General features: G+C 36.8%; 1 protein-coding gene across 1 annotated transcript in view; it reads right to left on the minus strand.

Moving 5' to 3' along the window:
- Nucleotides 1–1,706: 1,706 nt before the first annotated feature.
- LOC106871731 (uncharacterized) overlaps nucleotides 1,707–27,885 on the minus strand; it is a 47,488-nt gene continuing 21,309 nt past the window's right edge. The window contains exon 3 of the mRNA XM_089348105.1: nucleotides 1,707–3,663. Coding sequence (XP_089204231.1) covers nucleotides 3,488–3,663 — 176 coding nt within the window. The 3' untranslated portion in view covers nucleotides 1,707–3,487. The remainder of the gene's footprint in view (nucleotides 3,664–27,885) is intronic.

Raw genomic sequence — 27,885 nt, forward strand, 5'->3', positions numbered from 1 at the left:
CACATATGTGTACATGTATATATGTATACATATACGTGTATGTATAAATGTGTGTGTGCACAGAACCTTCCTTACACAAACGCACACATATACACACGCGCACTAACACACACACACACACACACACATGTATAATACCCTGCATATTACATATATAAAGAGATGTGAAATATGCTTTTACAATTATAATTTCATAATACCAATAGAAAAAAAAAACGAAAAATTAAAGCACAGTTAGGAAATATGAATGTAGAATTTTATTTAAGAAAAAATATAATGTTTGTAATTTTTATAAATAGGTATAAAAGTGGCTAACAAAAATCTGTAACATTCATGCAGTTCCCAAAAGCAATAACAATAAATTTTTATAAGATTGGCACCAGGCTGTGAAATTTAAGTTATGGAAGAATGAATTTCAGTATTAATTTTATTAACAAAAGAAAGATGCAAATCAAAGTGTCCCCTCGATGGGTGTTGATCACTGGTCGTGAAGGGATGTAATTAAATACATAAAACAATGATAGTTTTGCACTCTACAGGTTCTATAAATTTACTAAATTAAAAAACAAAACAATAAAAACGTAATATTTTCGCTCTTTTTGTCATAAACCTTTCATATAAGACATGGCAAATTAACAGACATATATGGTAGTGAATACATAAACAGATATAGGTACATAAGCCGCAATATAATCACCTATACACCTAGATCCACAAACACATCACACACGCACGGGCACGCGCACAAAGTGTGTAAAAACATCGAGTTACAAAAACCGACAGCTGTTTCAATACAGGAAAAGGCTCTAAATATTTCCTTCAAACGAAACGCTGGGTATCTTCCAAGATTCACCTGTAAATGCTCATCATACAGTACGGTATGACAACCTGGTGCCAGGGATGTGTCCCATTCTGTAGTCATCTGGCGACTGCTAGAACACCTAATAGAATTACCAGTTCCGCCCATGATCAACTTTATATTGGAAGGCTAGCTGCCTTACCAACGAGTATCATCGTACTAGAAGAATAAATTTTCACTTTGTATTTGTGAAACTTTTAGAAATTTAGATCTAAGACAATCTTTTAATGCATCCCACCTACACACAAGATTACACGCATAGCTATATGGTTAAGAGGTTTGTTTTACTGATTTTTGATTTAAGTTCGATTCCAGTGAGATGCACACTGGGAAAGTGCTTTTCCTGTACCTAGAGCTGGGCATTATTGTGAGAGTGGAATTTGGCAGCTGGAAATTGTGCGGAAGCACCTCGTATGTATACATCGATGCATATATATACGTTTACATGTGTGTGTGTATATATATATATATATGCACACACTCTCCCCATATACCCATTTGTATGCGTATATTTCTCTATGTTACTGTAAGACACTGCTCAATTGTGTCCGTCTCTTTATATCAACAAAATAAGACTTGTGTAAATATGTACTAGACTAAAAAATCTTGTGGGTGGATATGTTTAACTAAAACTATTGAAGTGGGACCCCCAATTAGTATGGCTGAAGTCCAAATGACTGAAACTAACAAAAGTGAGTATACACACTCTCATACGTATGTATGTATGTATGTATGTATGTATGTATGTATGTATGTATGTATGTATGTATGTATGTATATATATATATATATATATATATATATATATATATATATATATATATATATGTATGTATTTAATAATATATATATATATATATATATATATATATATATATATATATATATACACACAGAGACAGACACACACATATATATACAAAAACATATGCGTGTGTGAGTGTGATATTATTTTAGCACCACAGAAATGTTTATGATGTTTTATAGCAACGCCCATGGCCAATCAGTACATATTTCAAATATTACACAGGTCAAGAAATATAGCTGCCTTATATTTATACTTAATGTCTCCTAAAAGCAGTCGGTTGGGTCGATGTCTTCTAATAACAATAAAAAACAAATTGGTGACATGTTACAATCTTTGTTTTAAATTCCGTACTATTTAGCTATTTTTAATGCGTAAAATATTGGGTTTTCTTATGGTTTGTCACGCCCATTTCATAGATATTTTCAGTGTAAGTGAGGCGAGGTTTCTTTTCTTTCAGTTGAATTATAGAAACCGCATGAGAATTCAGTGTTTGTACCGAGCAACCAGTCATAGTTGCTGACTGTTAGCTCTCAAAGACTCTAGCTCGAAATAGGTACTGCAGACTGGTTTAATACGTCGTCAAGCCATGAGGAAACCTTTAAGGGTTACAAACTGTTATGCTAGCAGCCTAGATTCCTCTCACCTAATTTCTAATTTTTATTTTGAGTCTTTAACCTGCAAATACCATATTCGGATTGGACAATTATGCTCAATCTCGCTGGTGTGAGAGGATTTGAAAAGATAAAGGACAAGTCCTTCTTTTAATAAATATTTAAAAAAATACATAGCAACTTCCATCAGCAATTTCTATATACTTTTACATTCCCCAGCAAGGGCCACAGCCTCAGGGCTGAAACATATAAAAGAATATAATTAACTGCTTATTAACTAAAATAGCATTTTTTTATTAGGCTCTGATCTTTACATTTTTTAAGGGCATTAAAATAGTAAACAGAGTAAGATAGTTAGTTTTCAATTGAAAAATGACTCTTCCTACGACCACAAATTTTGGGGAATAAGAGTTGATCAAATCGATTATATACTTATCTTCACATTCTTTACAGGACGAAAGGTGAAAAAGTGGGGATGCAAAGGACGTAATCAACACCGGTGGTTGACTGCGCTTGTTAAACATCGTCCTCTCATTTAGTAATGGTAATAATCACTTCTAACATAAACGCAATCCCACACACGTAAAGGAGAGTTTTGACTGGTACTTATTTTATCGACCTCGGAAGGGTAAAGCGTCAAATTAATTCGAGTTGGATTTGAACTCAGAATGTAAAGTAAAAGGAGATAAGTTAGTACCACAAAATTTTGCGTCCGCCTTTCAACCTATTCTGCCAACCTACGACTCCCATTTATTATAAAATTTATTTTTTCTCCCGTCACAAAATTTTTGATCAGGGTAAAGGTACATAGATATAATTTACCTCAGTTCATACAAGGTACTTAATTTGTTGCCCCCATTCCGTCCGGATGAGATGAAAAGTAAAGTTGGTGAAAAAGATGACGCTGGTTACAATGAACCTAGAATACGAATTACATATCCAAGTCGGCTCTCTGTCTGCGCTCTCAATACAGTTATGATCCCCAGGAAACAATAACTGTTGTTGTTGTTTAGCTCCATATTCTGATCGGGCAAAACTTTTGTACAATGCATTCCAACTCTGACCATCCTATCTTATTCACACGCACACCATACCTAGAATTCTTTTTAAAAAGATGTAAGGTGTGATTTGAGGAAGATTAGGTTGCTATTTTTAGCAAGTCAGGTCACTGCGTACAAACGTCCTTGGTTGTTTGTCTGAGTGGCGAGATCAGGTATGTGTCTTCATGTGTTTGCTGAGGTGGTCTTTGCGTGTGAAAGCCTTGCGACAAACACTGCAGCTGTGGGGTCGCTCCCCAGTGTGGATACGACGATGTCGAGTTAACTCCTCATTTCTTATGAAAGCCCTTCCACATTCCGGTTCTTTACACACAAACGGTCTCTCACCTAAACAAACGATACAGAACAAACAGAGATAAGCAAGTAAGTAAACAGGAACAATATCAACGAACAAAACATAACATCAACAACAATCAATGACATATTACCCTAGTACATCGTAACAGATTAGTAAGGGTGGGGTATACATGCTTATGACATATGCAAACAATAGAAAAGCAAAATAAATAAATAAATAAATAAAATACGCTGGCTGTGTGGTAAGAAGCTTGCTTCCCTACCACATTGTTCTGGGTTCAGTCCCACTGCTTGGCACCTTGGGCAAGTGTCTTTTACTATAGCCTCGGGCCGACCGAAGCCTTCTGAGTGGATTTGTTAGTGGGAAACTGAAAGAAGCACTCTTAATTTCATCGTCTATAAGCGAGGGTAGATATTGTCTTTCAGTTAGTGTTATTCTGAGGTCTTGAAGACGAAGGTCCCGAATATTTCTATTAGACACTATTGTGCAAATCCTTTTTGCTAAACTAGAGGGGATATTTCTTTTAGTGTGTTTCGCGTGGCATAAGCTAAATAGGAGATATTACTTCGAGTCCGTAGGTTTATGATAAATATTAGTTATAATTTGGTTGTTGACCTTTTTCATCATAACATCCAAGAAAGGGTGCTGTTCTTTGCTATATTCCATTGTGAATTGAATGTTAGGGTTTATATTATTTAGTATTGATTTGAACTCCAACAGTTTATCAATGATCTCCTTCCAAATGATAAAGCAGTCGTCAAGGTATCTTTGTCAGTTCTCTCTCATATAATGGTGAAATGGATATCCATATTTTTGCAGTAACGTTTCATATATGGAGTATTTAAAATAACCCGTTATTAGGTTCGCCAGAACAGGGGCTGCTTTCGTTCCTATCGCAATTCCACATTTTTGACGATAGTAGGTGTCATCAAATAGGAAATAATTTTTCTAAGGTATAAATTTTAAAGGTTCAGTTATAAAGACCTGGTTTATGCATTCCGGCAGTACTTCAGGGTACTTTTCCAGCCAGAATTTTATTGCTTCTATCCCATAGTCATGTGGATGTTGGCGTAAAGATTAATAACATCGAAGGAAACTAATAATGTCTCTTCATTAGTTGTTTTTGGTAGGTTCTCTAGCATGTCTAGAAAATTGCTTAGGCGGTGGGTTTCACAGGCTAAGCCAGCTATAATGGGCCTTAACTTTAAGTCTTCTGGTGCTTGGATATTTATGTATTTGCCTGGTGATTGTTTGCAGGCTTCATTAACTAACTATCTTGCTCTAGGTTTACATTTAAAGTTCATGATATGATCTATTTCTTTTTATATCAGGCCTTTTCCATGTAGAAGTATTAAAGATTCAAGATTTTTCATTGTTTTATATATATATATATATATATATATATATATATATATATATATATATATATATATATAATACAAATGATATATGAGCATATGCATGTGTACATACATATATGTACATACCTACATCTACATGTATATATAGATGCATATCCGGGTACAGGACGTTAGAAAAGGAACGGGAACATAAAGCACAAAAATTGACTTTTCTTTTACAGACAACAGAATGAACACACAGGAAATCAGACGAGCCACTTATGGAACTTTTCCTTCATCAGCTGCCTCTATTCTAAACTAGGCGTTTCGATATATATAAATACACACACACACACACATTCTGAGTGAGAAAACTTTTTCCCTGTTGGTGACACTTGAAATATATGTCCGAAACACATACGTACACACCAATAATACACGTCAACATAATTTCCGTTTCATATTTTCTAAGCAACGTCATAATGACAGTGGTATGTTGTCGTGGGAGCTAATAAGCGGTTACTCGAGTGACTAGAAAAGAACATCTAGATCTTTCTGAATTCACCTTATGTATTCTTTAAAGTTAAAGATACATTAAATAATGTTTTATAATAGACAGCGAGTAAATTAAGATGGTATATCTTTAAACATGGGCCTGCCCGTTACTGACTAACTTAGGGCTAAACAACATTAAGAAGTGAATTATGATGGTTATTGTTTTTTAGTTGGAGATTATTTCTGATCGAGTAAGCCTTTAATCAAAAGCTATTCTGTTTGTTTTCGAAACATGACGTCTTTTCCTTCTTAAAAGAGCATGATAAGAGTTGAGTTACATTTGGCTACTATTTCTAGCGGATCAAGCGACCAGATAGAGACTCCTTTGTTTGGATCGACTTCATAACAAACAGTCTCGCTCGTCTTTTAATTTATGTACCAGGCATGTAAATACCAAAGATTCACTTTACAGTTATGAAACTCTCACCTGATATATGAATGAACAATATTGCCAACTCATTCCTTCCTATGTTTCTGATAACCTGATTATGTTGGATTAGGATGATGAACCCTATTATAGACAATGCTCAGTGCACTCGTGTCATCGGTAGCATACAAAGGGATGAGATAGCTTCATATTACTCATTCACTGGTTATATGATATCAGAGGGGAAATCAATGGTAGGTATTTTCGATTCTGATATCTCGCTTAAACGACCATTTAAGTAGTTTTTTTTCTTTAGCCTTCTTTTTTTTTCATAGTTTCATCCTGTCCTTACTAATTATCAAAAAATATTTTGCGTATCGAAACACCCCCCCCCCACACACATACACCCCCACACGCAAACACGTACACAAGTATACCTACATAAAAATATATAGACACATACATACATACTCAGTAAAAGACTGTCTTAGTATAAATATAGAGAATCACCTTCCCTGTTACTGAGAATATACATAAAAAACAATTCAAGGAATATTGGCGGAACATTCCCATCAAAACTTCTACCAAATGCAAACGTAACAGACCGGGTATTTTTGTTTGAGAGAGAAAGAAAAAGTATGTATGTACGTACATACATGTATACATGCATCTATGTATGTATGCATTTATGTAAGTGTGCTTGTGTACGCAAGTGATTAGTGTTTATCTTAAATTGTCAAATACCCATTGAATTGAACTGTAATAGCCAGTGAAATTCACTTTAGAATAGCATTTTCTACTATGGGAACAAGGCCTGAAAATTTGGGGGTAGGGGTAGTCGATAACATCAACCTCGAAAAGAATGAAAGACAAAGTTACACTTCGGCAAAATGAGAACTCAGAACATAAAGACAGACGAAATGCCGCTAAACATTTTGTCCAGTATGCTAACGGTTCTGCCCGTTTAACATCTTAATTCAATTCAACCTAATGCTATACATATCATGTTTATATGCGCACATTTTCATTTCCGAAAGAAAAAAAGTGAAATATAGTATAGCGCTGCAGAAACATAAATATTCAATTCCAATTCAATTGTAATGGAGAAAGTAGTTGATAAGTTATCGCCCAAGAGGAATAATGACTGATATGCATTTTAAGGAAATGGGATAGATACAAAGCCTGAAAGTGCAGGGAAGGAGGGTAGTCGATTACATCAACCCCGGTCCTCGACTGGTACTTATTTTATCGAACTTAAAAGTATAAAAGGCAAAGTGGGCTTCGGCGGAATTTGAACTCAAAACGTGAAGGCTTATGAAACGCTGCTAAACATTTTGCCCGGCGTGCTAACAACTCTGCCAGCTCGCCGCCTTTAGGTTCATATTAATAATCCTTTTCTACTAAAGGCACAAGGCTTGAAATTTGCAGGAAGGGGACTAGTCGATTACATCGACCCCAGTGTTTCACTACTGCTTAATTTATTGATTCCGAAAGGATGAAAGGCAAAGTTGATCACGACGAAATTTGAACTCAGAACGTAAAGACGGACGAAATGCCTCTAAAACTTTCGCCCAACTGTTAACGATTCTGCCAGCTCGCCACCCACAGTTTCATATTAATAATACATTTCGTTCTAATCGCTTCGTGTCAAAATGGAATGCTCAGTCAATCATTCTACATTTTGCGCAGCATTATTTCACATCTATTATTCATGATTCATCTCAATTGAATATTAGCCAAATCTCATTGCGATGCATTCTGGAGAATTTAAATTCATGTCACATATATTCTTAAACTCGTAAAATCACTAAATGAAGACGAAGAGGATTTTCATCGTCAATCTCATTTCTGCGCGGAAATGTTGGTGTTCTTTTATAATGAACCTCGTCTTATTGATAATAGAATTTGAGCTATTAGTCATAAAATTTGGTATACGATGCGACAATTCATCGACACAACTGTATGTTTTATGCTGCAGATAACATGCATGAAACTATAGCCAAAAGTTTGGTTAATAATGGAGTATGTCCGGACTAAGTTACAGTTCCAGTGTTACTGGGGCTTTCTTTCTTTCTTTCTTTCAATGACATAAACAACGAAGCGAAGGAGCTGCCCATTCTCCCAAAGATAGAGGATAGTTTGAACCGCCTCACCTCGCGCCTCCCAATTACACGCTTGAATTTCCACACCCAACTTCGTTTCTTATCCTAAATGTAGGCTAATTAAACCCTCTAAGAGCGAGATAGGCATTGTATATAATCGTATTCTCGATGCATCAGCTCCTGGTTTACAGAGTTTATCTTATACGATTTCAGCCCTGTTGTAATCAATTGGTTTTGCAGTTTCAAGACTAACACACCCAACAGGTTTACCCAATTCAATGGCGTAGATTTCTACTCGTCTGTCTTGAAATCTGTCCTCCTGAAGGCCCAAGACTTTGGTAGACAATTCATCAGAATTCGATCCAAAAATCATTATGAATGTTTGGAAGTGACTCCTATTTTACAATAACTCCTATTGAGTAAAAAAAAAGGAAGATGACGTATCCACGAGGTCGTACGTCAGGGTTGAGGCACTGACCTGGTTGGATTATTTATCGTGGACACTCTAAAGAAACATACACACATCATAGGCAGACCTTGTACAAGGACGATTGTCTGTCTGGCAATCTCTAAGCATGCGAACGGCCATGCTATTGATAAGATGAGGGGGAATCTTATAAACACCTTAAAAAAATTCTATCTCACTGTAATTGTTTCCACCAACTTAACTTCTTGGGCGTAACCTTTAAACACAAGGTATGCAAATACTATACCTACAGAAAACATAATCAGGAAACTGTCATTTCCCCAAAAAACTTCAACCTCTGTAAATAGAAAGCTAGTCTTCAAGAAGACTTCACTCTACTGTAACGCGGCACTAGCGAGGAACGAGTGGCTTTACTGATAAATTTGTGTATAGGGAAGATTTCTACCACATCCTTAAATCTAAAGATAATTAAGGAAAGACAATTTGTTTTAACCCTCCAATTTAGATGTTTCCACCAATGTAAGTGATGAAATTCTACTAACAGCTGACCAGAATCCGGCCTCTAAAAAACTGTAGTCTTTAGAACCATCCGCACACCATCCAATGGCATTGCAAAACGCTACACTGGCATACAGCCAATGTATTTAAGAGAAGATACATACAACACATACATTCATTCAGGTGTAGGGACAATGAAAACTTTACCTCCCTGTCCCATTTCATCTGGAGACTCCGGGACTATCGAAACAGCTTTCCAACATCGAATGGTATATCATTGAGAGGGATATACCATTGGTATATCCTTAATCACCGGGTACTCGTAATCGCTAACACTGCCTTCTTTTAAAAACTGTACTTATTTCATTAGCCCAAAGTATCCATCAATAGGAAAACTGACTTATCTTATTGTTGCCATCTTTATTTGTTTCGGTTGCCAGCGGCCGTACTGGGGCACCGCCTTGAAGAAGTTTTTAGTTGAATGAATCGCCCTCAGTACTAATTTTTTCTTTAAGCCCGATGCTTATTCTATCGGTTACTTTGCCGAACCGCTAAGTTACGGGGGCATAATCACACCAACACCGGTTGTCAAGCGGTGACAGAAGTGGGCAACTGACATAAACTTGCTCTCGCTCTCCCTCTCTCTCTCTCTCTCTCTCTCTCTCTCACACACACGACAGGTTTCATTCAGTTTCCGTCTACCAAATCCACCCTTAAAGACTGGTCGGTCTGAGGTTATAATGGGAGACACTTGCCTCAGATGCCATGAGGTTGGGAAGCAAGTTTCTTACTACACAGCCATTCCTGTGCCTATGCATATAAATGTATGTATGCATATATATATATATATATATATATATATATATATATATATATATATATATATATATATAAGTTCAAAAAAACAATAACAGAAAAACAACAAAGTGAGGACGTGATACGGATAGTGTTATTGGACGCTCGGGAAAGGAAAGAGAGAGTGTATGACGTTTCGGGCGTAGCCCTTCGTCGGAAAGATGGAAAGTTCGGAGAATGGAAAAACGGAGAAAGAGGAAAATGGTACCGATGCCCACGAGGTTACATTGTGAAAAGACCGGAAGAGGAGATGGTGGGGGAAAAGTTCTTTCTAAGACAGGAGAGTGAAAAAGAGAGATGAATATCTGTGCGTGCGCGAGAATCTGCGAGTGTGTGTGTGATAACAGAACGTGTGTGTGCGTATGTATGTGTGTGTGTGCGTGTGTGTGCATGGTTTGGTGGTTTATCTGTTAGTGTGTTTGTGTGTGTGTGTGTGTGTGTGTGTGACGTAGTGGAAGGAATTAGTAGCAGGAATGGTTAGTGGATGCTTATAGACAGTGTTAAGTAGAAGGTCAACAGGCGGTTTTTTTAGTATGTGTGTGTTCGTGTTTGTGTGGGGTTGTAGGTGTTGGGTACGTGTACGTGTGTGTGTGTATTTTGTATGTGCACGTGTGTATGCGTATGTTTTTGTGCGTGCGTGTGTGTTTGTGTGTATGTGTATGTTGTGTATATGTGCGTGCGTTTGCTATTGTATGTGCGTGTATATATATATATATATATGTGTGTGTGTGTGTGTGTGTGTGTTTGTGTGTGTGTGTGTATATTTATTCAAGTGATATATATATACATACATACACGTGTATATGCGTGTGTGTAAGTATACATACATATATATGTACACATGTATACATACATATATACACACACACACATATATATATATGCATGTATGTATACATTCATACACATACATCTTGAAGAACACGCTCTCCCAGTTCATTTTCTATATACATTACATAGACGCGCGAGTACATACATAGAACGCGCGCGCGCACACACACACACACACATACACAATACATATATACATATACCTAAGCATCATAAACATATATAAACATATACCCCCATATATATATTTGTGTGTATAAAAGCGTGCTTGGAGGTGTGTATATATTTTTATATCCATATATATGCACCCAGTACTGCATTTTTGCTCATGTGTACGTGAGCGCACTCATTTGTGCGTACACGCGACATATGTATATAAGGAATCACATATGGAGCAAAATGCCGCGACATAAAGAGGTAAATGAATAAATAAATTGATTTTTGAAAAAAATAGGGCAAAAGACACAATTCATGAAACACACGCCGAGTCATTCTCACTACTCTTTCAGTTAGAGTAATTCATGTCGCTTTTCAGAAAAAGCTGATGATGAAATGCAGATAGTATTTGTGTATCACGCCCCTTCGATATTGATCTGGGTGTGATGTGACCCGATTTCAGTACATGACATTGCAGTAAAAAAAAAAAAAAGAAGAAAAAAGAAAAAAGAAAAAATACAACTACACACATACACACACACACACACAAACACACGCATATGCACACATGCACTCTCAAACACACATACTCACACACATTTACTGCGCGCATATCTCAAAGAACTCGCATGCATAGACACCAGCAAGCGTATGTATGTACACATATATGAAAACATCTATAATTTCGTTTAGGTAGAAATATGAGTCATATAATATATATATATATATATATATATATATATATATATATATATATATATATATTTATAAGACTTTCCGTATTCCCGAGCGTCATACTAATATATACTTTTGTTATTTACACCACCTGTCCTCGTCTGTTGTTATTTTTTGTATATTCTCCCATATATATATATGTATATATACATATATATATATATGTTAATTCTCTATCTGTAGCACGACAGAGATGGAAAATGGAATATATGTATGTGTGTGTATATATATATATATATATATATATATATATATATATATATATATATATATATATTTCCATACATATATATATGTGTGTGTATCTGTATGTATACAAATATACATATATACACACACACACACACACACACACATATATATATACACACACACAGATGCACAAGCTCACATATATGTATGTGTGAATATGTACATCCATGTGTATATTATCCTATCCATCCATCCATCCATCCATCCATCCATCCATCTACCTGTCAGCCTGTCTATCTCTCTCTTTCTATATATGTATATGTATATTTATGTTTAGATGTGTATACGTGCGTGCATGTGTTTGTGTGTGGAAGGAGACAGGTATAGGTATAAGGAAAGGAGTTAAAAATGCAAAACCTGACAATTTTTTTTTTTTAGTTCGAACTGCATCTGACTGGTTAGGTTTTCCTAACATTGGTTTCTTTCTCTCGACGTGGAAAGGCATCATATTTTAGAGAATATGAAAAGAAGGGAAGACAGGACGAGGTTATAGCATCCATTCATTTCTAAGTGAACGAATACGACAACTTTCAATTAAGAATTATAAATCTCGTCGGATCAAAAGCTTACCATTATGCTTTTGACGATTTTTCATATTCTTTTTTACTCTAGGCACAAGGTCCGAAATTTTCGGGGTGGGGGGTGGGGAGTGGGCCAGTCAATTAGATGGACCCCAATACGCAACTCATACTTAATTTATCGACCCCCGAAAGGATGAAAGACAAAGTCGACCTCGGCGGAATTTGAACTCAGAACGTAAAGACAGACGAAATACCGCTAAGCATTTCGCCCGGCGCGCTAACGATTTCGCCAGCTCGCCGCCTTCGTCAAGTTTTCATATTAGTCAGAAAATCCGAAGCAATTATGCGCTCCACAATTGGCATTAGTAGTCTAAACGGAATAGAATCGTTATCGACTTGTAATCAAAATTGCTTAGGTGATTCGATTTGCCTAGAGCTTGGTTTTTGCTCTAAGTCTCTCGCCAAATTTAATTACTATTGATTTCTCTCTCTCTCTGACTTTTTTTGTGTTTCATTTTAAATACGGACAAGACTATGCATTTACTGAAAGGGAAACGAGATAATGTAGTCTTCATGTCTTCTCTTTCAAACATTTACAGTATTAGGAAAATTAAATGTATTTCAATTGGAAGTTGAAAGTACGTTGTGAGTTTCTTTTTACCCAGAGCTTACCTTAACTTACACACTGAATAGGTTTGTTACCCAGAGCCAACTGTAGCTTACGATATGACGTTTTTATTTTTTCCACTCCGCGTTTACCATTTTAACTTAATTTGCTGCTCTACAGCATTAGCTATATACAATGGCTAGTATAGTTGCCATTAATTGTTAGTTTTGCTACAACTATTTTATTAGTACTAAAGCTATATACAGGACTACGTACAAGTGACATAGCATGTATATTGCAAAACTGAAATGCTACAGTACAGTAGCAAAGTAGTAAAACACAAAAAAAATTGAAGTTCTTTTCCTAAATATAATCAATTCTGACTGCAATGCTACAATATAATTTTATGATGGATGCAGAAATATAAGGAATGAGTTTCATAGAATACTAGCGGGCATACAAGGCGTTGAGTCAGTGACACAGATTCGATTCTTGGCCGAGCTATTTTCACTTTACCTGCTTCTTGTTGCATGCTATACTTAATATTAGTTAATGGGCTTGGAAGTGAAAACTTTCTCCCAGTACTGCATAACGATGAAATCTTCAGTATTGTTACAACCATACCGCAAATGTTCTAAGATTTTGAATGAAGAACCGAGTAATGTAGTACGCAACCCTGAAGACTTTCTTTACCGAACCACAGTTTTTGTTCTGTATTGCATTATGATTTCATGCGTTGACGTATGAACATCAATTTGTGAGAATATAACATAACAGATGGAATCCAGTTTGCACCAGAAACAGGACAGCCACATATTTTATCTCTTCGCTAAATATTGAAAAACGAAGTCGAATCCAGTTGATTGTGAACATAGAGCATTAAAAGAATCTAGCAAACTTGAGCCCAGTGCTAAAATTTCTGTTATTTCACTTCAATCTTAATTTGAGTGGTAGAACAACCGTGAGAACATTGGGAACTCTCAAGGATGGGGATGGGGAATAAATTTCAAGGGTGAACTGGAGTGAATTGAGTATTTAAAAGAGTTGCGATTTTTGTTAGAAATAGAACATTTAAAGCAAAAACAATGCGTATATTCTAAACATATTTTCAAAGAAGTCTTTGTCATGATTAAAGTATATAAGTAGGACATTATGCGATCAGGTTATAGAAACATGAAGAAGATGTGCCAAAGTGCAATATAATTTTATTACATAAGTCCCCACCTTGAGTTATTTCTAAAAGAATATTGACGCAGAAGACTTTAGTCCACGGAAATATAGTAAAAGGGACACGATGGAGTAGAATAAGAAAATATGGATAAACTAGTGTACAAAATTAGTTTCTGTTTTGTTAGAATAATTTGGTGTTAGCTTTTCTTTTTACTTTGTAAAACTTAGGGAGGGAAGATCTTGTGAAACACCATTCAATGAAGGGGACACTTTGCTACAAAAATTGAGAATGCTTTAGAGTATTTAGTTGCATTCTTTTAAATCCTAAGTTCACTTCTGAGATCGATAAAAAAATAAAAGTAGGGCACTCGATTAAATTGACTCCACCCACCGAAAAAATATTTCTAAAATATTAAAAGGGATAAATCTAGTGGAAGTAACTTTATTGCAGAGGACGTGCCGTGAGGCAACATATGTTGATGTTATTTATATTAGCGTCTTCTGAAGTTTGATTTACTGCGTTCATTTTATAAGTATTATATATCAAGGAAGAGAAGATTTTATTGGTTTTGTTGTCAACATAGATGCACCCTAGCATAGCCACAACGTGCAAAAACTATATATATATATATATATATATATATATATATATATATATAAATTCCTCTATTTACATAATATCGAGGTCTCTTTCTTTCTTTCGTTGTCCTTTCTATCAATATATATATATATATATATATATATATATATATATATATATATATATAATTATATTGTTAATATATGACAAGATCATTATTAATTCTTTCTGCCTTTACAATGGACCTTCATTTCAACATGGCAACTGGAGAATGTGATACTCTCAATAGCTGTAGCCAACATTTTCATTCGGAAGAAGATAAAAAGTAGTTTTTGTATTGTGACTAATTAGCAACAATAATTGTTGCGTGCTTTTCATATTGAGCTGAATGTGACAATGTATTACTGAGAAGTATAGTGATTCTGTCTTTGTGACACTGAAGGCGGTATCATTGCTTTGATTCCATTAAAGGATGTTTTAAGTCTCAGTGTAGATTCGCTAGAAATTTCTGGTTTGCAGGTAGATGACACTTGGGTGCGGAAGCTCCGGGAAGAATGAAGGAGAATAATCTGTGGAGAAGCGAGCATTGTTGGCAGTCACTGTAAGCTGGTCGTTGATGTATAAGAGGGAGGGTGCGGGCAACATTGAAGATAGCCTTTAGGTTTCACTTTATTCGCTTAATCACTGAATGTTGTTGCTTTTATCTTACTTCTTCATATCAGTCTGCCAATGTAGTTTGAATGAGTTATATAATAATCTTTTTTTTTAGTTTCTCCGAGTGAGGGATAAGTTGTTGAGATATTTAGCAATATTAAAGCGTTTTCTCACAACTCACCTAAACCTCGGAGACTGAGCTAGTAGAAATGTTAAAGAAACGGACAAACTGCTTTGCAATATTTGTTCTGACTTAACGTTCTGGATTCAAAACCTGTCGGAGTCAACTTTATCGTTCATCATCCCCACCCCCACCCGGAGCACTTATCGTATATACCTATTACATTACGTCCTTATTCGGAATTTTTATGTATGTATATATATATATAATAGAATTAGGTTTCAAAGGGAAAAGTGACTACACGTGGTATAAATAGGGGAAAAGTTAAAAGAAAAAAAGAGAAAATGCACATTGGATATAAAAAATAAAATAATGGCTTTTTTTTATAAAACGTTACGAAATATATATATATACAATTAGATGAACTGAGGTAGAATTAAGAGGTATAAAAGTTATTATTTTGAATTATTAAAGAGATTCAAAGTCATACCGGTATCGTCAAAAGCTGTTCACTGGCTTTGAATGAGCACCGATTTCCAAACAGTGCCGGGTCAAATAGTACCTGAGTGAAAGGTTACATGCAGGGGAGGTAAGCAGTTCTGGAAGTGGGGCAATTAGTATAGATATAAATACTGTAATATGAATGGTGTATGGGAGGTATGGAAATTAGTGGTATTATTGGTAAGGTTAGTAGTGTCCTGTATTATTTTGTGTGTTCATGTTGAGTTGTGGATGATATTTATCGATGAAAGTTGCCTCTTTATTTATTCTCTGCTGTACTGAGATGTTCTGTGAACATTTTAGAAAGGGAAAATTAAGAAGTTCGGTTTAAGGTTCCCAGCACATTTTTCTATGTATTCATTGTTTTATCTCCTGTGAGAACGGGTAGATTTTAGATGATGATGTTGAAGGCCTCATTGTTTCTAGGGTTATGTGTGGAGATGTATGGGAGTATTTTTAAGTCTGGTGTAGTATTTCGGTTGACTTCACTTAATGTTCGTATGTCTATTTCCTTTGCTCGTTTAATCCCATCATTTATTAATGATGTTGAGTAATATCTCTTGATTAGTATTGATCTGAGTTGAAGGAGTCTTCGTTCACGAGTATTGGTGTCCGAAACTATGGTACAGATTCTTTTCGCCAGATTATAAGGTTTATTAATTTTTATGTATTTGGGGTGGCATGAGTTAAATAATAGGTATTGTTTGGAATCTGTGGGTTTATAGAAGATGTCCGATGTGGTTATTGACTATTTTAGTTAGGATGTCAAGAAAAGGAAGTTGTTTATTGTTGTGTTCCATGGTGAATTCTATGTTGCTTTTGATATTGTTGAGCATTATTTTGAAATCGAGGAGTTTGTCCACGCTATATTTTCAAGGTATGAAGCAATCATCTAAATACCTCTTCCGGTTCTCCTTTAAATAGCAATGAAATGAGGTGCCATATTTTTGTAGTGATGATTGGTACGATACCGGTATGACTTTGAATCTCTTTAATGATTTAAAATAATGACTTTTATACCTCTTAAATTCTACCTCAGTTCATCTAATTATATATATATTTCGTTACTTTTCGTAAAAAGCCTTTATTTTTATATCCAATGTGCATTTTCTTTTTTTCGTTTTACGTTTCCTCTCTCTCTCTCTCACACTATATATATATATATATGTATATATATGTGTGTGTATATATATATACATAATATATATGTATATATATGCATGTGTATAATGTATATATATATATATACACACATATATATATGTATATATATATACATATATATATATACATATACATATATATACATATACATATATATATATATGTATATGTGTATATATATATATATACATATATATGTATATATATGTATGTGTGTGTATAATATATATATATATATATATATATATATATATATATATATGCGCGCGTGTGTGTGGATAGGCAGCTAGATATTTTAAACTACGTATGTATAATTTATAATATCTCACTTTCACATCTGATGATTGTAAATGAAATACACGTAACTTCAATATCTGAAAGACTTAAAATGGGTATTTATTCTATCTGTATGTATAATGTTGTTTCCAGTTTGTTTTAATGTTTGCTTGACAGTACATATTCTATCTGTCTGCCTGTCTATCTATATACACATACGCACACGCACGGCAACACACACACATTTATGCATACATATATATAGATATCTATATATCTATAGCTATATGATATATATATATATATATATATATATATATATATATATATATATATATAAGCAAATATACGTTATTAAAATGATGGGAACGTAGTGTAACTGACAAGTGTTGCATGATAGGTGAGATTTATAAATAGCGTCCTACATTTAGATTGTCAGAGAAATCAGCTTCTCAAGATTTCAAGACAATTCATCATAAGATGGTAGATCAATAAGTCACTCGAGGCCATTTTACTTGTGACATATTCGTAATCACTGCTAAATACGCGAAAGTTGCGAGACGACTTCTGTGGTTCATATTTACTACATTTTTGAAGCAGCAATGAAATTCTTAACAACTAGGTATTGTTTGTTTGTTTAAGGGCTCGATCAGCCGTAAGCTTTTTCTTAAAAGGATGCTACCTTTTATTTGTCATCTTTTTTTGATTTAATTTTTTTTTTTACTAATTTTGTCAGAATGAGGGATCAGCGACCTTGACAATCACAGACTCTCCAAGACTGGTGGATTCGATATCGTTGATCTTCGTCTTGGTCAACTAGAAGTTAAGGACAGGAAAGAAATATATGGGCTGAGAGGGATTCGAGAAGGTTGACCCTCTAGGCCAGTGGTTCTCAACCGGGTCCATATGGCCCCTGAGGGTTCATGTAAGATTTATGGGACTCCACACAACAAAATAGTAAAGCGGGCACCCACAATAGTATTTAAAAGGCCCCTAAAAAATTTACTTTAGCTGTATGTATTGGTATGTATTGCAAGAAACAGGTAAATTTCTTTTTCTAACATTTTACATTGTCCAACCTGCACAAGTGAATGTGTGAAAAACGAAATAGGAATTTCGAAAGAAGTTTCTATAAAACTAGTTTTTAGACATCGAATGGCTACGGGGACCCACCGAAATAAAATAGTAATCAAAGGAGTCCATAGATAAAAAAAAAAGTTATTGAGAACCCCTGCTCTAGGAGAAAGGATAATTAATGCGAGGCCTAGAATGGATAGAAATAATATTGGGCGAGAAAAAAGGGGTGACACATGAATACATACATTTGACTACTCCAGTGTAAAATCACTCCATCAGGTAAATGTTCTATTTATTGTTTATCTTAAACTTATTTAAAAATAATTACCTTATTATTTTAAAATAAAACCTTATTTATATGCATATGAGGAGAGAGAGCGAGAGGGAGTAAGGGAGAGGGTGAGAGAGTGACAGAGAGAAACAGACAGAGGTTAGCTGGAGAACGAAGACCTGCTAAGAAGAACAAAACTAAAATATTGTCTGTAAAGTATCATTGAGTGTAGCACTTAGCGATGTTGGTTGAACGAATCCAGGTAAAAAAAGTCACAAGAAAAAATGTCACGGAAAAAAAGTCACAGGAGTTTTGTCCGGGGTGGGTTTTGTCCGGGGTGAGTTTTGTCCGGGGTGGGTTTTGTCCGAGAGGGTTTTGTCCTAGGGAGTTTTTGTCTGGATCCCATAAATTAATTGTGACTTTTTTTTCTGTGACTTTTTTCCTAGCCAAAATTGTGACTTTATTACTGTGACTTTTTTTTCAGTGACTTTATTACTGGTCACCAGTTGAACATTGTTAGATGTGGTATGCATCCAGCTATGAACGAGGAGAATAGGTTATGGTACTGGTGGTACAAAAGTCATAGTGCGGTGTGGTGACAACACATCTGTGAAACAGAGAAGCAAGTGATGACTGTCAGTGAGCACATGACAATAAGTCGAGTTTCTTTCTTATTGTGCAGTTGTAGATGTTCATGTGTAACAGCTGCTCTGCACAAGATGCGGGTCGCGCATAAACATCTACATACAACTTTCTGTCTTTCTTTCTCTTTTGTTTCTCTCATTCAGTCTGTCCGTCTTTAGATCCCTCGTTCGAATAATCGCACAAGAAGCTTTACACATGTCTAACACGAGGATGTATTGAACACTTGTGTTTTTTTCTAGTATAAATGACACATGCACAGAAATACATATACATGTATATGCACATACCCACACGCACGCGTGCACACACATACGTATATATATCTTCGCACACTCACATTATATATATATGTGTGTGTGTGTGTGTGCATATATATATAGGGAGAATTCACAAAATAACAAAAAAAAAACAACAAAAGTCGAAGACAGGTAGTGTATACAACAAACAGATGTATTAGTTTAACGCTCGGGAAGTGAAAAAGTCTTTAACGTTTCGAACCTACGCACTTCCACAGAAATGAACACAGAAGAAACAAGGATTTTGCAACGTCATGTACCCAGATATGCATCTATGTATACATGTAGATGAAGGTATGTACACACATGTACATATATATGCATATACTCATATTTATATATATATATATATATATATATATATATATATATATATATATATATATACCAAGAACCTTTTTTATTCTACGATATACACACACACGCATATATGGGTGTATATATATATGCGTGCACACATACGGATTTATTAATACAACATCCGTACGTGCATAAGTAAATATGTTGTCTTTATCTTTTTCATACAAATAGTGATTACTCTCTCTCTCTCTCTCTCTCTCTCTCTCTCTCTCTCTCTTTCTCCCTCTCACACACACAAATATACGCATACATACACGCACGTGTTTGTGTGTGTGTGTGTGTGTATATATATATATTTATGTTATTTATAATATATATTATATACGTATATGTATGCATCATGTTTTATTATATATAAATAATATAAATGTGAATATATTTATATATATATACATACGTATACACACACATACAGACACTCATATATTTATGTATGTATGTTTGTATGTATGCATACATGTCTTTTGTAGGAGCTTGTGAACAAACACATATATACACACGCCTATCCATTTTGTAACCATTGTTGAACAACACTGGTATTCGCATGACCTAGACGCAGAGTCGTCCTGGTTCAGTAACAGAGGGTAAGTTTTTTCAGGTTTTCTTTTCCCAGGCGATTGGCGCCTTCACTACTGTTGGAACTTTGTTTCGATGTGTTCACAGACTCAGTTCCTTAGTGCATTGGAAGAAGAAAAAAAAAAGAGGAAAAAGGAGGTAGAGGAAAAGAAAATTAATAATGCCTCCCCCACTCTCAAAAGTCACCAACAAAAAATATCACCGCCAACGCCACAGCTACCACTACCGGCTTAAACCACCCCACACGGCAAGAACAACATCAACAATACTGGTACCTATTCAGCGATCACCATTTAGTCCACTAACACGGCAATATTCTTCACTAACTGTAATCCCCCACCTCATATACGCAAGAGAAAAAAAAAACAAAAAACAAAGAGAAAACCGCCAATATCAACAGGGACGCTACGTCTCTGACTTCTGACTAATTAACGGCAATAATAGCACTCCTTCACCATAATCACCGTCACGACGACGACGACGACCACCACCGCCACTACCACCACCACCACCACCACCACCAACAACAACTGTACAATCTATATGTGCCAACGCGTCATTCTCACTCAAATCAAGCCCTACCGTTTTTAGCCAAGAACTTATTGGGTAATATGGTCCCAGGTGTTCTATACTTAAGGAAAAAGACATGGTGGCCTTTCATCAGAGGTCTGCTCGATCAAATTCGGTTCTAAACACCCCCAACTACGACAACAACCGCACTAATAGTAACAAATAGAACTGCAACAACTACACTAATGAAAAAAAGAAAAAAAAGAAACAGCAGGCGTAGGGGTGGCTGTGTGGTAAACAGTATGGAAGACACGTGTAAGAGGCATAGTGACGGATACATTTGTATCTGGCCAGGGGTTAGTTAACTTTTTTTTGTTACCACCTCAGTAGTAAGATCAGGCTGGAGAAGAGGTACCTGTCACGGGACAGATTCATGAGAAGATGGAAGCCTGTGGCGAGGAAGCTGGGAGTGTTTGGCAGCAGGTAAGTGGAAGCCAAAAACAAGAGAAAGAAAAAGCAAGGGGTCTACCCTGGTGGTCGGTTGCCTATCATCTGTAATGAGCAATGCTTTAATCGAACATTGTAAATATAATCAAATTATTATTGTATATTCAAAAATTGTAAATATTTAATCGATAGAGCTACTTCACCCTTTTTATGTTTGTCTGTCCTTGTTAGTCCCCTCTTTGTAATGCCTTTATGGCAAATATTTATGAAATAAAGTAGCTTGTTAACGAACCACATGGTTCCGGGTTCAGTCCCACTGCGTGGCACTTTGGGCAAGTGTCTTCTACTATAGCCTCGGGCCGACCAAAGCCGTGTGAGTGGATTTGGTAGAGGGAAACTGAAAGAAGCCCGTCGTATATATGTATATATATATATGTATGTATGTGTGTGTATATGTTTGTCCCCCCCAACATCGCTTGACGACCGATGCTGGTGTGTTTACGTCCCCGTAACTTAGCGGTTTAGCAAAAGCAACCGATAGAATAAGTACTAGGCTTCCAAAGAATAAGTCCTGGGGTTGATTTGCTCGACTAAAGGTATGGTGCTCCAGCATGGCCACAGTCAAATGGCTGAAACAGGTAAAAGAGAGTAACAAAATGAAGAACGATAACATGGCGACAGGAGCAAATAAAAGAGAAAAGGAAGATGAGAAAAAAGGCGGAAAAAGAAGGGAAAGAGATCATAATGAAAATATGTCACCATAGTTTTACTGTGTACCTACAGCCACGTTAGGTGATATATTGTGATGCTGAGTCTGTAGTATTAGTCACTATCATCAGATGATGTCAGTATCTGTATGTCATCAGTGAGGGAACAGCTACATAGCCATTTCTGCCACATACATACATACATTCAGACACAGACACACACACACACTTAAGTATATATGAGCATGTCTAGATATGCGACTATATGCATAAGAATATATACATAAAACAAAATCTGCATGCATGCATACATACATACATACATACATACATACAAAAATACCCTGTTATTGATGTTGAAATTCTAATGAAGGAGCCTTGGAATTAGATTAGATAGAAACCGGCCTTTTCTCTATTGGCAAGACATTTTCAAAATAAAACTGAACAGTGACATACATACATGTATACATACACGCATGCATGTCTGCATCCATCCATCCATCCATCCATCCATCCATCCATCCATCCATCCATCCATCCATACAGCTTTGTATCTTTGTTAGAAACCAACTCCATTTTCAGGGGAAGAATTTCAATAATTAAAAACAGAAGAGAACGAACATATATACAAGCTATGATAACTTTGGAAAATTCTTGATTCTTGAGATTATCTCCCCTTTTCGTATGCGGCTGGTCTTAATTGCTATTTGGTACTTTTGACACATCCTCTAGAGGAGGAGAAAATTTCAATAAACCAGGAATTTATGTTATATGTTATTTGATATACCTATATTTGTCTATGTTGTTCAAATAGATGCCAACAACGTCTTTGAGTTACTTATTATAGTTTACATTGGCCTTAAGTTTGTTCTAGTCTTGGCAGCTGGAGTTAAGATAGAGCACTTGTGCTGACGACGGTTACCGAGGCAGAAATACATGTCGATGATAATCTTACGTATGTATGTATGTATGTATGTATGTATGTATGTATGCGTGTGTGTGTGTGTGTACATGTTGTGTGTGTGTGTGTGTGTGTGTGTGTGTGTGTGTGTGTGTGTGTGTGTGTGTGTTCCTTTTTACCTTTTATTTCACTTATAAGACTGCGACCATGCTCAGATACCGTCTTGAAGAATTTTTAGTGAAATAAACTGATCCCAGTACTTATTCTTTTAATTTACGTACTTATTCTATCGGTCTCTTTTGCCGCACCACTAGGTTACGGGGACGGAAACACCAACACCGTTTGTCAAGCGGTGGTCAGGGACAAGCACACACTCAGACAGACAGATACACACGCACACACACACACAACAGGCTTCTTTCAGCCTCCGTCTATCAAGTCCACTCACAAGGCTTTGGTTGGCCCGAGGCTGTAGAACAAGATACTTGCCCAAGGTGCCATGCAGTGGGTCTGAACCCGGAACTATTTGTTTGAAGTAGGCTTCTTACCACATAGACGTCTCTCTCTCACCCCCTCTCTCTAGGCATATAGAACCCCACCAGGAAACTGTCACCATCTTTAAGCGAGAGACAAGATAAAAAGATAAAATGAAAATATACATCCTTCCCCCTCATCTTTGCTTCTACTTATATCTCAATTTTACTGTTACAAACCATTTGTGTGTCGTAATCCCAGCCATATTCTCTATGACGTAGGCCCTCATAGGCCATGGATAATTACCTCTCGTTTGCAGTAAGCTTCGTGTTTCACTACTCTCCCCACTCCCCACTGCTTAAATTGAACAAACTCTATTTTTATCCGACGAGACTCCAGTGAAGTTAATATATAAGTATAAGTCCAGCAGGGAATTAGTAAATTAGTAGGTGTTACTACACTGTACAGTCGAATGTAAAAATTAAATAAATGAATAAATATTTTTATTGTAACTGGTGGAACGTGGCAATTTGAAAATATATTTTCTTGGCCATCAACACACACACACGCACACACACACACACACACACACACAGACACACACACACTCAAGTGGTAGAGACGTTAGAAGATAGGATAGAATAGTTGCAGTATTTGTTTCGGGTCTCTGCTTTCCGGGTTCAAATCCCGATAGTGATAACTTTTGCCTTTCTTTCGAGGTCGATAAGTAAAGTATGAATTGTTAGTCAAAGTAGTGGTGGAGATATTCACACACACACACACACACACACACACACACACATACACACGCACTTACACACGCGCGTCCTCTCATTCTCTTTCTAGCGATAAAATCTGTTGTGGTCAGCCCTAGATAGGGAATGGTTCCGCTGTAAGCATGCGCACAGACGTAAGTGCGCACGCAGAGATAATGAGGATCAGATAAGCAGATATTAATAACCGCGACCAGATGCGAACCAGCAACGTGTAGAAACGTCTCGGTTCCACTCACCAGTTTTCATAAACTACCACAGTTTGTTATTTCAATCACGAAAACTATATTTGCCTTAAACTGTTGTCGTCATCATCATCATCATCATCATCATTATCGTCTTCACTACTACCAATGCCCCCACCCTCCCGTCTTCGCTATCTTTCTCACCGTGCTCTTCATAATTTTCAGCATTATCATCACCTTCCTCCTCCTCCCCCTCCTCCTCTTCCACCTCCTCCTCCTCATCATCATCTCCCACTCCTCCTCCGCCACCCCACCCCCACTACTACCAACACTACTACTACTACTACTAATCACCATCACAGCTAATAATACCTCATCATCGTTATCGTCGCCGCCACCACCACCACTGCTGCTGCTGCTACTACTACTACTACTACTCATCACCATCATCATCGCCTTCACAACGAACGGTAACTCATCATCGTTATCGTTATTTTTGTCACCGTGCTCTTCATAATTTTCATCATCATCATCATCATCATCATCTTCCTCCTCCTCCTCCTCCTCATCATCATCACCATCGTCGTCATTCTCCTCACCGTCGTCGTCGTCGTCGTCGTCGTCGTCGTCGTCATCATTTCAACGATGCCAGTCATGATCACAGTTTGCAATTCCCGTGACCAAACGCCTCTTCCTGACAATTGCCACACGGTGTTACAACGTCAAAGGCAGCTGTTGCTGCTGCTGCCCTTGATCGTGGTGGCAGTGACGGTGGTGCAAATGATCCTTAAGACAATTTGCCGGTCTTCTCTTGATGACGTCGAGTCCACAAGAATCATTTCAACGAGGTTCTCTCTAAACCTTCATGAATGTAGCGACCGAAAACACTCTTTCCTCATCACCCTTTCACCTTCCTTCTTTCTTTCTTTCTTTCTTTCTTTCTTTCTTTCTTTCTTTCTTTCTTCCCTCCCTCCTTCCTTCCTTCCTTTCTTTCTTCCCTTCCTCCCTCCCTCCTTTCTTTCTTTCTTTCTTTCTTTCTCCCCCGTCACTCTTATGATACACCTTTATATTCAAACTGCTGCTTGATCATCACAATGGCGTTGGTGGAGGAAAGATGGTGTAGGAAAACAGCACCCCCCAACCCACCCCACCAAAAAAACAAGCAGTAGTAGTAGGAGGAGGAAGATAATAAATTCTTACATGAAGCACCAAGGTTTAAACTTCGTCGGGGGTGGGGGAAGGTTGTAATCGATTAAATCGATCTCAGTAATCGGCTGCTAATTTTACTTCATCAATTCCCCAGAAGTACGATCAGCAAAGTTGACCATTGTAGGAGTTAGGACACAGAACATAAAGCGCCTAACTTAAGAACGTGGATAAAGTGAAACATGGGGAATAATGGTCTCAAATTTTAGCACAAGGCCAGAAATTTTAGGAAGCGGGATAAGTCGACTATATCAACCCCGGTGTTTAACTGGTTCTTATTTTATCGACCCTAAAAATGAAAGGCAAAGTCAAAGTCGGTGGCATTTGACCTTAGAACGTAAAGTCATACGAAATACAGCCAAGCTTTTGTCCGACGTGCTAACGATTCTGCTAGTTGGTCAACTTAAACATGGAGAAGAATAATAAAAGTAGCAACAATAAGAAGAAATTTCTTTCAGTGGTCACAAGTACCAAGACATGTGGCACTCTGTCGGTTACGACGACGAGGATTCCAGTTGATCCGGAACAGCTTGCTCGTGAAATTAACGAGCAAGTGACAGAGCACTCCACAGACACGTGTATCCTTAATGTAGTTCTCAGGAAGATTCAGCGTGACATAGAGTGTGACAAGGCTGGCCCTTTGAAATACAGGTACTACTCATTTTTGCCAGCTGAGTGGAATGGAGCAACGTGAAATAAAGTGTCTTGCTCAGGGACTCAACGCGCTGCCGGGAATTGAACTCACGATCATGAGCCGAATAACCTAATCACTAAGCTACGTGCCTTCACTGACAAGATATGCAGGAAAATGTAGATGGATGAAATGTTGTTGGCACTCCGTCGCTTATGACGACGAGGGTTCCAGTTGATCCGATCAACGGAACAGCCTGCTCATGAAATTAACGTGCAAGTGGCTGAGCACTCCACAGACACGTGTATCCTTAATGTAGTTCTCGGGGATATTCAACGTGACACAGTATGACAAGACTGACCCTTTGAATTACAAGCACAACAAAAACAGGAAGTAAGAGTGAGAGAAAATTGTGGTGGAAGAATACAGCAGGGTTCGCCACCAACCCCTGTCGGAGCCTCGTGGAGCTTTAGGTGTTTTCGCCCAATAAACACTCACAATGCCCGGTCTGGGAATCGAAACCACGATCCTATGACCGCAAGTCCGCTGCCCTAACCACTGGGCCATTGCGCCTCCGATGAATGAAATACAACACACAAAAAGTGAAATTTATAACGGTCAAAAGGAAATTCATAAAACAGATATATAAAATAGATATATAGAATAGATAGATGAAAATAATTTCCAACAATAATTAAAAAAAAAATTCCTCAATAGAAGGACACCCGCGATAATTTCAGGATTTCTCTGCCATCTTCGCGGCATCAAAAATGCCCTCTTCTAGTTTCTTTCCTCCAAACTTAGAAACGCATGCCTAAAGGTAGCCCCATTGAAACTCACCTATTTTGTCAATCTCATCTATCTTTTGATATGCACACTAAATGACATACAGGGGAAGACAGAGGAGGAGTCCTTGATAAACCGAGTGTTCGACGCTAAACGGTTCCGAGAGATGGCCGTTGAATTCGACCGACGAATGGATACCGCTGTACATTGCGGCGCGATACAGTCTCTGGAGATGGGATGGAAACCCATCTTTTACACACACACACACACACGTTTAAGCGCGTGTGTGTAGACAAATACAGGTATATCAAATACCATACAACATAAATTCTTGATTTATCAAAATTATCTCCGCTTCTAGAGAATTTACTTTAATTACCAAATAACAGTTAAGATTAGCTCCACTTGAGAGAGGAATATAATCTCAAGAATCAAGTATTATCGAAAGATGACACGCCGTTAATGAAAAAGACTATTATTTTCCGGAGATAAGAGGACGGTCGTTAACGAGTGTTTCAGGCTCAGAAACCGTCACCAGCGCACCTATTTTCGTTACTTATGTAAGCAACAGAGTTATACGAAAAGAGTTGAACATATTTATGACCTGGGGTTTAACAAAAATGAGCTAAGAGAAATTACTGACAATGACCTGTGGCATATATTTGAACAAGAAACAAATACCGGTATATCAAAT

Source organism: Octopus bimaculoides, chromosome 2 (assembly GCF_046866305.1).
Source record: "Octopus bimaculoides isolate indiv1 chromosome 2, ASM4686630v1, whole genome shotgun sequence".
Taxonomy (NCBI): domain Eukaryota; kingdom Metazoa; phylum Mollusca; class Cephalopoda; order Octopoda; family Octopodidae; genus Octopus; species Octopus bimaculoides.